General features: G+C 55.2%; 1 protein-coding gene across 4 annotated transcripts in view; it reads left to right on the top strand.

Annotated features, from left to right (window-relative positions):
* DENND1B (DENN domain containing 1B) overlaps window positions 1-12,901 on the top strand; it is a 143,748-nt gene that overhangs the window by 116,609 nt on the left and 14,238 nt on the right. For all 4 annotated transcript variants that reach the window (XM_028531258.2, XM_028531257.2, XM_036016185.1 and 1 more), the window contains 4 exons: window positions 2,858-2,948; window positions 8,528-8,568; window positions 9,269-9,337; window positions 12,090-12,146. In XM_028531258.2, coding sequence (XP_028387059.1) covers window positions 2,858-2,948; window positions 8,528-8,568; window positions 9,269-9,337; window positions 12,090-12,146 — 258 coding nt within the window. The remainder of the gene's footprint in view (window positions 1-2,857; window positions 2,949-8,527; window positions 8,569-9,268; window positions 9,338-12,089; window positions 12,147-12,901) is intronic.

The following is a 12,901-nucleotide window of genomic DNA, read 5'->3' as shown; positions in this document are numbered from 1 at the left end:
TATTGACCTTTGGAGTTATACATATATTCTGATTTAAATCCGTTTTATTTATTCATAATCTATAATAACATTTTGGAATCCATACTATGGAATTATGCCCACGAGTATTTTTGAGATGTCCAGCGATTTGTGTTTGGGTGAGATCACCTTGCAGGTTTGTTTTCAAGTTTTAACTTTCACTTTGGAAATGCAAAGCCAACTGTGGAGACTAATGTGGGAACCACGGCCTTAAAGCACTCTCGAATCCCTCGGAAGACCCCTGCAGTCTGATGTCGGTGGCACTTGCACTGTTACTAGCAGCGCTGTCCGCCATGCCTCGCCACGCCAAACCCGTTCTCCCCACACGTGCACCCCCCGGTCAGGAGAGAGCCGCCGCGTCAGGGGATCGCGAGGGTCACTGCGGGTCAGGCTGCAGGGCCAGGCACCTGCAGAGTCGTGGCTTGTCCGACGCGTAACATTTTTTAGTTCAGAATTATTTCCGTGCAACAGCAGCCGAAAGTGTTCTGTTCTGTTTTGCTTCCTATGAAATGCCCGCAGGGCGTCCGGCCCACGGCCCGAGGGCCACACGTGGCCCAGGATGGCTGTGAACGCGACCCGGCACAAAACCGCACGTTTACTTACAACGTGATGAGATCTTTGTGTGGGGTTGCGAGTCCCAGTGTGTTTGGTGCGTGGCCCGACACGACCTTCTTCTCCCAGCGCGGCCCAGCGGCACCGGAAGCCTGGGCACCCTGCTGCGTCACCACAGTGGTGTGTGACCTCGGACCAGCTCCACTGTGGGGGGAGGGGGAGCTGTTCTGGGGTCAAAAGCAGACAAAGGAGTGGAGAGCCCAGCCACCTTCCGAGTCCCTCTCCCCGGCGCCCCCTCGGTTCTCCAGAGTGTCCATACTTGGGTGTGTGTATGTGTATTATGTGTGTGCACGGAATCCTCCTTCGCCCTTAAAAGCAGACACTCGCAGTAAGTGTGCGTGCCGATAAGTGTGTCTGGTGGCCCCTGGCAGGGCCGAGTGCAGAGTCGGCGATAACACGGGGCAGCTCCCCCCCCCCCCCCCCGGGTGATTGATGCTCGCGGCTCCTTGCCGGCCGAGTAACCCGGGGCGCCCACTCACCCTCCGACACGCACCATCAGTAAATAGTTCGGGATTTATCTCTTTCTCGACTCCAACGGTTCCACTCCGAGTAAAACGGATGGATTATTTCCAGTAAACACAAAAATGAAAACCTTTTAAAAAGTCCCGTACCCTTAATCTTTGGAAGTGAATTAAGTCCTTTAAAAGGATGTCTTCGTTTGTTCCGATCGTCAGGAATGTATTACTTTAAATTCATCATCCTGCCTCTCCTTATTTTTTTCCCCCAAAATGATCCTTAGTCCATCAAATCGGATCCCTTTAGTGTGATTTATAGCTCTGTTGAAAATGCGCACACGTCAGATTTCGCAAGCGTTTTAAACTGCTGTGCTTACAAATTAACCACTCATTCTGTGTGAGGAAAATGCCTACATTAGAAGCTACTACCTCTTCTCAGAGACGGAGTGGAATGAAGAACCTTCCACACCCCGTAACTACCCGACTGTGAAACCTCAGCCCCGGCAGCAGGCGTGTGCACGGCGGCACACACTCACCCCGGGCAGCAGACGCCATGCCGGGCGCGGACGGGGCGCATGCCCGCGCTCAGGCGGCTGGGCGTTTGGTCCCCAGGGAAACGGCGACAGTGGGGACCGCGAACTTTGTTGTGTTAACACCCATCCCGTGCCTGCAGGGAGGGCACTGCTTGCTCTTCCAGGTGGTGCTCACTGACCCTGTGAGCTGTGAGCCTTTCCCTCCCACTTCACCGTCTCCCAGCAGGCTGGTCGCCCTTGACCCCGAAGCCGATGGTGGCAGGGTCGTGACACAGGCCTGTCCTACTCCAGACCCCACGGCCGTGGTCATGGCTCTCTCGGATAGTTCCTGCCGTCCGAGCACAGCAAGGGCATGGCAATGGACCAGCTGTGCTCCCTGCCCGCAGACAGGCCTGGTTTTTCCGGGAGCGGCTCATACTAAAAAAACAAAACAAAACAAAACAACAAAAAAACCCCATGACTATATCTTCCTAAGCTACGTCTTTATTGAAACCTGTCTTACCACGTTTGGTCAAATTATTCGATGGCAGCAAAAAGGTAGCTAAACCGCACCGGAACAGGAATGTGTTGGTTTATTTGCCGTTTTCCCTTGGTTTGGGTCTGCAGGGGGTTTTGTCTCAGTGCCTCCCAGGGAGTCCTGGGTTGCCCGTCGGGCGCCCCTCAGTTAACCAGCTAACCAACTAACCAGCTGACCATTTAACCTCTCAAGTTGAAAGCTAGGGCAGAGTGTGAGGATTTTTTTTTAAGTCGAGCCACTTTATTTTAATTCGGATAGCATTTACATTTCTGGGGTGAAAAAGCGGGGGATTTACTCATTCCAGAATGAAAATGCACATTTTACGTTCAGCCCCCAGTCTTCGAGCCCAGCATCAAACATGTTTTGTGCGTTTCCTGGGTCGCTCTCTGCCTCTGGTGTACGGGGAGGGGGGGGGCCTAGAGGGACTTCCCCTTCGCCTTCCTCATGGAGGGAGAACCTCAGGACACGACGAGGGTTTTCACAGTCCGGGCGATACAGATACAGATGCCACAGATCGAGGAAATGAGGAGTCATTCCCAAGTCTCAAGTGATACACGCAGATGTGAAATGGACCATTGGTCAGCAAAAGGATCACCTCGGGATAATCGTCAAAATGCAATCTTCCCCTCCCCCCCAGGGTTCTGCTTATTTACATTTTTAAGTAACAGCTTAATCGTACGAGATCAGTGCCCATGAACCTGCCTGCCACTCTTGTGTTGCAGTTCATCGACGGGCGGCTGGCAAAGCTGAACTCCGGGAGGGGCTTCTCCGACGTCTTCGAGGAAGAGATCACGTCCGGGGGCTTCTGTGGCGGTAAGGCCGGTGGCCGGTGTGATTTTCCCTTTTTCAGGGAGCAGCTGTCTTGGTTTTTGCACCTGCGTCTGCTGTGAGCCGTTCCGTAAGCAACTGCTTTCCCCTAAACCTGTAGTGTCTTCGAGACGTGTTTTCGCCTCACCAGGGCCGTCAGAGGACTTCACCCGTGTCCGTCACTCAGGGCCTCAGCGTGGCCTCGCGTGGGTGGGCGGTGGTTCATTTGACGATCTCTTACTACCCCTGGGCGCGGTCGCCACCGAAATGCCGAGTGGCTATCCCCCGGGCCCTCCTCCCGGCTCGCACTCCCTGCTCGCAGGTCCCTGGGGTGGCTGCTGCTCGGGGGGAGGGCACAGCAGCGGCACATGGCGGTGCCACCCAACGAGACCGCTGCGAACGCACCCCGGCTTCTGCGTTGCTGAGCGAGCAGGTTCGGCGGAAGTCCTTACTCCTCCGCTCTGCGGGCCGAGGCGGCGTCAGGAACGGCAGCGTCCCGCCCCGCGGGCGAAGCTCTCCTGGAAGGGGTCTGAGGAGTTAGTTGTGTTGTTTCGTGGGCGCCACCCCCCGTTTTTACTCCAGCTCGTTCACTTCGATGTGGCTGAGCAGTTGCGTTGCTGGGAGTGCCAATAAGCGAACCGCATCCTCCTTGTCCAGGCGACTGGTGACTCGGGACCCGACGCCGAGCCTGAGCCCTTGGCCTGGCTGTCCCCTCAGCCGGTGGAGCCCTTGGCCTGGCTGTCCCCTCAGCCGGTGGAGCCCTTGGCCTGGCTGTCCCCTCAGCCGGTGGAGCCCTTGGCCTGGCTGTCCCCTCAGCCGGTGGAGCCCTTGGCCTGGCTGTCCCCTCAGCCGGTGTTTGCTGAGCGTCTGTGCGAGCGAGCATTGTTCCCGGTACCGGGGGAACCACACACGCGCAGAGACCCCCGACGCATTCGCCTCCGCCTGGTGCAGCGGTCATTGTTCTGCTGCCTGTGGGTCTGCCTTGGGGACAAGAAGTCCTTTAGTCCAGGTGTGAGTAAACAGGGGCTAGACCTGAGAAATGAAGCATGAAAGGACAAATAGTACCCATCTACAGGTTTCCTAAAATTTAATTTTATTCTTAAGATTGGTTTTTGTACCATGGAAATACAAAAGCCGTTAAGGTCATTTGTTTGTTGAAAGAGGTATGGTGGCCCAAGCACGTTGCCCTTGGCCTGGTGGCGTTGCCCTTGGCCTGGTGGCGTTGCCCTTGGCCTGGCGGAGGCATAGCGCCTCACTGAAGGAAGGCAGTGTGGGGAAGGACTCAGGAGACTTGACCCCGCAGGCGCCCAGCGTGCAGTGGGCCACCCCCTGCTGCTCACGGGTAGAAACTCAGCTTCAGTGGAACTTTGGAGTTAGAATAAGGCTCTTTTACTTTTCACCGCGGACGGGCAAAACGTTGTCAGCTCTCGGACAAATTGCTGGAGGCGCCGATGGAGGATTTACGTAACTGCTGTCTCATTAGCTTTAGGACCTGTAGGGCCGGTGTCGTCCGAGGAATTGAGGATGACGCCCTGTGACAGTCACGGGGAGGTGCTGTGATCCTTCTGTGCGGCTCAGTTCTGTTGCCCCACCCGCGGGTCCAGATGCCCCTGCGATAGGGCGGCGGGGGTTGGGGGGGCTTCTCCGGAAGCTGGAGGAGCCACCACAGTCTTCGCGCTGGGTCTTACTGTTCAAACAGGACCGGAGAATATCGGTCACCAGCTGCTGGCGTGTGACTTAGAGTCCTCGTTGCCCGCGCAACTTAATGCCAACCGCTCTGTTTGTTCTTTCTGGAAACGAGAAAGGTTCGAAATTCTTAATTTGGAGCCGGTGCTGATCCGACACGGCTCGCCAGGTGTTAACTCCAGCAGATACAGTGAGGAAGCACACGGGAAATTACACCTGGCTGGCATGTGTTACCTTCTAATTACCGGAGTCCAGGTTGTCTTCTCAGAGATGTGAATAGATGACGCTTAGAAGAAAATGAAGCAGAATTTGTAGGGATTTGAAATAAGAGAGATAGGTGATCTAACACAAATTGATGAGGCGCTTACGGATGAAGACAGAGACACAGTTCCAGAAACAGTTTCTAGAGGTCGCCCCTGCCCTTCGTCATCCGCATGACGTCGGGACACAGAAGATGCACGTCTGTGGTCACGGCAGTGAACTGTCCTGCCCAGCGGTCACGAGCCACAACTGGGTCCTTTCTCTGGCGGTCACAGTGACAGTGATAAGGACTGTTCACACTCCCTGGACATTGATACGGGCCAGGTGCCCCCTCAGTCCCTCACTCAAGGTCACGCACGGTGGGGCCAGAGTCCAGCCTAAGGTGTCCCCAGCCTCCGAGCGCTGGCGTCACTAGCGTTCGTGACGGCCTTCTCGTGGTGAGAGAGCTTCCTCACCAGAAGACGTTCCACAAGCAAAGCAGCGCCCAAGCCTTCGCCGCGCCCGCTGGGTAAAAGTAGCACTCCTGCGTCTCTGGAGGATCTGTTGGAGACTTTTTATTTTATACGTAAAGCCCTCGGAAAGGTCAGCGTAGGAGAAGCCACCGCCCGCTAATGCGGGAGAGAAGATGATGCCCCTGCAAGCGAAAACAAGCAGGGGCTTTCAGAAAAGCGTCTCCGATGTGCCCTGTCTCCGTCCTGTGGTGGCCGCGTGTGAACTGCTCTACCTGTTGCTGATGCGCGTGGTTGCGGTCAGATGAACGTGGCCGTGGGGAAGCGTCCCGACTCTCGTGGGCCTGGAGAAGAGGCACCACGCAGGACCGTCACGGGCGGTGCATCCGAACTCACAGTCCCGCCGGAACGGCGGGTGACAGCGCCACGGCTGCACGCGGTTGTCCCACATCGGTGCTCGCTGCCCCGCGAGTCCCCGTTCCCCCTGCCTCCGTCCACAGGACTCCCGCCCTCGCAGGGAATGTGCAAGGGGAAGGGCAGCCGGAGAGGCGGGAAGGTCATAGACAGGGTCGCCTAGGGCAGGGTGTGACCCCAGTGTTGGTCTGTGCCAAAGCGCTGGAGCAGTGCGTAGGTGAGAACGTTTTGTTCTGCATTTTTAAAAAAAATTTCCTGGCTGGCGTAGCTCAGTGGATTGAGCGCAGGCTGCGAACCAGGCATTGCAGGTTCGATTCCCAGTGAGGACACACGCCTGGGTTGCAGGCCACGGCCCCCAGCAACCGCACATTCATGTTTCTCTCTCTTTCTCCCTCCCTTCCCTCTCTAAAAATAAATAAGTAAATCTTTAAAAAAAAGTTAAACTTACAATCACCACATTACCCAACAAATCTACCACTAAGTATATACTCAAGGAAAACAAATGAAAACAGGTGTTAAAACAAACAAACAAAAATGTAAAATACAGCCAGTCTGAAACCCACTTGCAACGACCTAAGTTTCAGAAAGGAGAAGCGTTTCCCGCCCGGCGTCCCGCGGCCGGGTGCTGCCTGCTCTCCAGGAACGCCACTCGCTTCCTCGCTGGTGTTCTGGTGTAATCTGTTACTTACTTAACTCTGGTTCTCCCTTTTCTGCTGGCCGAGGTAGTGAAGGAACTGGAGGGGTGGCGAGCGATCATCAGCTTCTGTCATTGTTTTGGCCTCAGAGAACACCGGAGACCAATTTACATCTGGGGGATGAGTAACTGCAGATTTACTGGGATTGAAACAAATACATCTGAAGGGAAAGACTTTGTGCAGACGGGAGACGCGTTATGTCCTCAAGGATGAGCACCCGACTTGTTGGATGACCAAGAACAATGTTAAGGATTTTCTCAATGATGGTTTCCTTCCTGTAATCCTGTCACATTAACGAAGGGCTCAGGGATTTGTCCCTTCCCTTCCCTTCCCTTCCCTTCTCCTTCCCTTTCTTCTCGTCTCTTCTCTTCTCTTCTCTTCTGGCATTCAAATTCATTTCTAAGAGAAAAATAGCCTCACAAAACATTTTCAAAGAGTGATGTGCGTGCCTCGTGAACTGTGTGCCAACGGGAAGGTCAAGGTCACTGCCCGCGGTGCCCTCAGTCTTGAACGCACTGAATTCCAGGAGACAAGTGCCCTTTCAACCTTTTCACAACAGGGACCGACTGAAGTTGTGCCTCCTGTTCTCCTGTGCCGTGGGCCGCTCGTTCAGGGGCCTCCAGTCTCCCCACCCCCCTGCCCCGCCCCCACACTGCGCCATCCGGGTCCTGATGGGCATTTCATGGCCCAGCGGGCCCTCTCCGAACTCCACTCTGAGCGGCGGGCTCTCCGCATCACGAGCTGCCATGCGGGGATGCGGAGGGATGCTCCCTGTGACGTCAGTGCCGCCCCGGTTCACTCAGCAGCCTGCAGGCATGGCACCTCAGAGCGGAAGGACCGGGCCGAGGGCTTAAACACCTAGACTCGTGTCTTTGGGGCCTCGGGCAAGTAAGCGACGCCCTCCGCACCTCGGTCTCCCCACTCGGCAAGTGAGTGGTAACGACCACTAGCGTCCAGGGTGTGTCCGAGATGCGGCAGGTGCCACACTGAACGCTGGAGCTGCCAGGGGACGGGCCTGTCCCCAAGTCACAGTGACAGAGTGAACTGGATTCCCAGATCCACCGACTCCAAGGCCACCCCCCTCTAAGGGGTGACGCTGACCCTGCGTTTACCGATTTTTGTCGAAAAGACAACTTAAACGATGTAATGCAGATTTTAAAGAGAGAGAAGATGACCTGTTCTAGGGACTCTGTGTCCTGGACCGGGTCTGCGTGGCCTTAAGGAGCTCGTTCTGCGAGCACTTAACCAAGACGGCAGATGGCATCTGACGGAGTCTGTGGGCACAGAACACGGCTTTGGATGGTTCGTGTGGCCTCGTCTTTCTTTCTTCTGACGTCATCTTAGTGACTAAATCATCGTAGTTGGAGCGGGAGACGGTCGCTGGCTCTGTTACAACTGGTTTGTTCATTCCCGGCTTTCCAGGGCCCTCGACGCTCTCAGGCCAGAGCCGCGTCTGCTGCACTTGTTGGGGTGGTAGCTTTCAGATTTGGACTTCCAGCTGGAGAATATCTTCGAACGATGATTGCGGTCTAACGGCATTGACATCACGTTTGCTGTCAACTCATGTTAATACAGAACACCCACAGAAACTCTTTTATTTTTGTCCTCAAGGTTTTGGGCATTGCTAAATCCCCTTTTAGTTCTTTCTTCCCCCTAGTCACTTGACACGTTGTTTTGGAATGAGCCTAATTGAGTAAAAATGGCAACACTTCTGCAAAACAACACAGACATAAAACATTGAAAAATCATTTTAAAAGACACAGGAATTTTGGCTTTCAAAAGAGAGGTTATAGTTTGCCCTCTGAAGATAATATTAAAAGTGAAAGACAGGAGAATGCTTTAATATGTTCGCTTCACACGTGAGTAAGAAAGAGTGTTTGTGCTAAAAAATGGTCATTACTGTGTTCCTGGAAATTAGAGCAATTTATTATTCTTACAACAGACCATTCCTTCTTTCACAACATTGCAGAAAAATGCAGTTTGCTCCCTAAAATCCCGTAAATCCTGGCTCTTGATAAATTTGGGTGTGGGGGTTTGTTCTCGATCACAGGCTCCTGACATTTATTTTCGTGTTTTCCAGGGAGCCCGAGGTCCTACCAGCAGTGGGTGCACACGGTCAAGGTAACGGGAGCCTTTCCCAGTTTCCCCTCCCACTGTGCTGTCGGCGGATTGTGCTCAGCACAAGCATGCTGTTTACTGGCAGTGTTTTAAATGTTTGTGTATTTTCTCACGTGTAAAAATTTTTGTTTCACGCTTCTAGTTTGTTGGTATTTGTAAATATAATTGTAAAATGGCAGGCCTTTGTCCTGAACTAAGCGGCTTGTTTTGAAAAGCAAGCTCTCAGTACCGCCCTGTATTCTATTCCAAAGCAAGGGATTGGGCGGAACAGAACCGTCTGGTGGGAGTTTTATCATGTCTGGCAACGTTTGTGTTAACATGATTTGTTAAACACAGAACTCTCTCCCAAAAATTAGGGCGTCATTGCCTAACATTAAAATAGTTGATACGCAGTTGCATTTTTTAATGAAGGCTTAAATATACTCTTATTACTGATCACACCGCCCAGGTCTGCCCAGACTGAGCTGAAGTGATTTTTAAAGGACGTATTAGGCTGATTAAAAAAAATAGAGTAGAATGTTTACATTTCGTGTGAAACTGCCATAGTGTGTAAAAGCTTTAAAAACACGACACATGGAATAACGTCTGTAGGTCTTTGCTGGACGTGAGACTGGAGTTCTCTGTCCACGCCGTTAGTGACTCCTCGTTCCGCGGGCGGTGTGGCCAGCGCGGGTGCAAACCGGTGTCTGTTCTCCCTTCGCAGAAAGGCGGCGCCCTGTTCAACTCGGCGATGACCAGAGCCACTCCCGCCGTCCGGACGGCGTATAAATTCGTGAGTTTCCACCTGGTGTTTAAAAAAAAGTCTGTGATAAAATGTTCCTACACTTTCCTAGCTAGTGGACGTGACGTCTAGAATGTTTCCTATTTTTCTTTTCGAGACAGTTCGTGGGGCTGGGGTCAGGGTTCGGTTTGTGAAGGCATCTTTAACTTTCACACTGAAAGAGCGCGTGGCTGCCGTGGGAAGAATCAAACTCACGTGGAATCACGTTGCTCACGTTTTTATTCGAGATTCCGAGAAAGGCCACACAGTCAGGCGCCCTTCCTTGCATTCCTTGACCAGACACCCGAAGTTCTTCTTCTTCGTGCCGAGAGACGAAGTTCTACTGTGTTATTTTGCTAGATACATGCTTTCCTCCTTGGTTTCCCTCACGCCCTCCATGCAAGCACAGAGATGAAACCTCGTTTGGTATCAAATTGCCATCCCTCTCCTGAGGGGGGAGTTTCATTCTGAACAGTAGAAACGGGGACCGACCGGGCCCCCCACGGACAGCTGTTCCCTCTGCTCCCCACGCGTGTTCCCTGTGCCGACGGGGACCACACGGCGACGTGGAGCTGAGGCACGTGCTCGCTCCCGGCTCCGGCAGCGACGGCAGAGCCAACCACACACGCTCCGTTTGGCCGGCAGAGCTCCTGAGTCACCTTCTTTGTGGAGTCTGTGCATTTCCCGTGATCAGCCAAAGCCGCGAGCCGGGTGCTTTGGGTAGAGAACACTCATGTGGCGGTGAGCGTCCACTGGGCACAGCGGAAAGGGCGGAGAGACCTGAGCCCGTCTCCCAGGGAGTCCGGAGGAGGCCCGGGCCGGCAGCGAGGCCGCAGGCGTGCCGAAGAGCCGGCACCCGAGCTAACAGAACCACCGCTGATACGCAGTTCAGCTCTGCATGCTGTCGGAAAAAATCAGCGTGAATCAGGTGGATTTCGAAAGAACAGAGGACATTTACATAAACTAGAACATAGTCCAAAGGGGTAAAAATTCAAGGAGATGGGAAAGGAATGTATATATTTTTTGGTGATTACTCACTTTTACCTAACGGGTGTGCAGGAATTAACACGGGACCCTTGAAGTAGATCTGGTGGCCTGACCAATGAGATAATGAACATGAAAGTGCATTCTCGACTCTAAAGAGCTGTGGAGCTGTTATTTGGGGTCATCTGGCCTTGAGGCCAGCTCTTGCCGTGTGCGACACGTCTTCATTTTGCCCCGTGTGCAGCGAAGAAGTAGTCGTTTCGCTCCGTTGAAGACATTTCTCAGCCGTGACCGCCGGCCAGGATCTCGGCTGGGCTCTGCAGATATCGGCCGTGCTGCAAGGGAAATGCAGCCGAGTTAGTTAAAGGTCGAGTTGAAGTTTTTCAAAACAACCCGTGCATCGGGCGGCCCCCCATCTGGCCAATAGGAAGATCTCTGGGAAGCCGTGCAGAACGGAGGGAGTTCGTGGGCGGAAGGGGACAGGGAGGCGGACACAGCAGATGACGTTCTGTGTCTCCATGGGGGGGGGGGCAGCCGGGGCCGTCAGCCGGTCCCCTCATTCCCGCCCACCAGGAAGTCCCCAGGCCGGCCGGCTTGAGATGGCTTTCCTGGGAGAGGCTGGGCCTGCAGTCTGGCGGGGGAGGACATCTTGTCGGTGACAAGTGACTCCATTTCCAGCCTGGCATCCCCTTTATTAGCAACTGGGAAGAAGTCCGGCCTCCCCCTCCCTGAGCTCGGGGAGACGTGTGTTCACTCTTCCGAGCAGGGACCCGGGAAGGCGGGGTGGGGGGGGGGGCGTCTTGGGGCTGGAAAGTCTCGCGTCTGCGGGACCCGAGGCTCCAGGCCTCTAGAGTGAGTCGCGCAGTCCTCTTCCTGGGTGAGGCCGAGATCCGGAGAACCTGCTTTTACAAGCCGTCGTTGGCCCCTGTCCTTGGAGAGGGGAAGAAGTTGGACTTAGGCTTTCCCTCGACCGGGTTTGAGTCCCTGTTTGCAGATGCGATAACCACCGTACCAACCTCACAGGCGGGGTCGCCGGGACCGTGTAATGCGATGAGGCAGGCTGGTCCCCAGCCCCCCGTCCGGTCCTGCGGAAGCAGAAAACAAGCACCGACTTCTGGTGGCTGTCACTCTGGCCGCTGCGCGGGACTCTCTAGCGGAACAGAGCCCGAGGCCCTTACGAGGACACCGTTGTCTCCCGCCGCACCTGCGGGCACCTCGGCGGGACCTGCCGGACTCCACGCCCCGGCCAGACCCCCTGCAGAGGAACCCCAGGGCGGTCGCTAAAGTGTTAAAGCCGTTTCATTTTTGCCAGAAAACCTGCCTGCACATGGCCCAAGCTGAGCATTAAGACAGCTCCGGGGACAGAAACTGGGGTTCATCAAGCCCAGGCAGGTGCCCAGTGGGCTGCCGCTGCGATGCGCCTTTCCTGCTTCCCCGCCGTCGAGACACCGCTGCAGGGGAGGCTGCGCTGGTCACCTGGTCTAGTGATTTACGTCGTGTCTAGGTGGTCAGTGATTTACACAGTGCAGGCGGCGGCTCGGGCTCCGAGTTCGCCCGTGTGTGCCGTGGGTGTGCCAGCGCAGGCAGTGCTTTCGCCAGCTCCTGTAGGCGTCCTGGTCGGGGGTGCGGGGTCCCCGAGAGTACAGTTCCCAGCGTAATCCGCTCTTTCCCTGGGGAGCGGGAACACCCGACGGTTCTCCTCCAGCGAGGCCCCGTGTCCGCGTCCGGTCGGCGGCAAGAGCAGCGCGCTGGGCCCGACGCCGTGTCCTCTGTTCCGCAGGCGAAAAGCCAGGCGAAGCAGGGCATCCGCGAGGTGAAGAGCAAGCTGAAGCACAAGGTAAGGGGTGCTGTGCCCCGCCCCGCCCCCCTGCGCCCCGCCCCGCTCAGCCCCGCCCTGCTCAGCCCCGCCCCGCCCCCCTGCGCCCTGCCCCGCTCAGCCCCGCCCCACTCGTGGGTGTTGTGCTCAGGTGGGGGGCGTGCACTTCGGAGACCCCGGGAGAGGGGTGTTTCAGTGCCTCCGGGAGGGGGCGTCGGCCTGTGTCCAGGAATGAGTTTCCCACGACAAACCCCCTGGCCACGCTCCCCCATTCCGGGCTCGCCCACCGGACACTCTCGCATTCGCTTAGCTCATCACAGAGCGACCGGGACCCTCCAAGGGGCTTTAACAGGGGGCAGTTCCCACCAGGCCGACCGCCGTGGCGTCACTGTTGGATGCCCTGCTTCAGGCGGATACTTTTTTTTTTATAAAGATGATTTTCGGTGCAGAATTAAGCCATGCACACCATCATTTGGTTTTATAAGACCTTTCCAATAGCAGCTGCTTGAAGCATGTTCTTATTTAATTTATTTTTTATCCTCACCTGAGGACATGCTTATTGATTTTAGAGAGAGGGAGGGAGAGAGGGGGAGAGAAATCAATGTGAGACCAAAGCATCGATCAGCTGCCTCTCGCACACCCTCACGGGGCACCAGACCTGCAACCCAGGCACCAAGGCGTGTGCCCTGACCGGGAATCGAACCCTCGACCTTCCAGCTACGGCATGACACACCAGCCAGTGGAGCCGCCCTGGCCAGGGTTAAACTAAGCAGGTT

This window comes from Phyllostomus discolor, chromosome 15, assembly GCF_004126475.2.
Source record: "Phyllostomus discolor isolate MPI-MPIP mPhyDis1 chromosome 15, mPhyDis1.pri.v3, whole genome shotgun sequence".
NCBI lineage: Eukaryota > Metazoa > Chordata > Mammalia > Chiroptera > Phyllostomidae > Phyllostomus > Phyllostomus discolor.
Note: the sequence above shows the minus strand (reverse complement) of the source record. Positions and strands in the feature narration are given on the sequence as shown.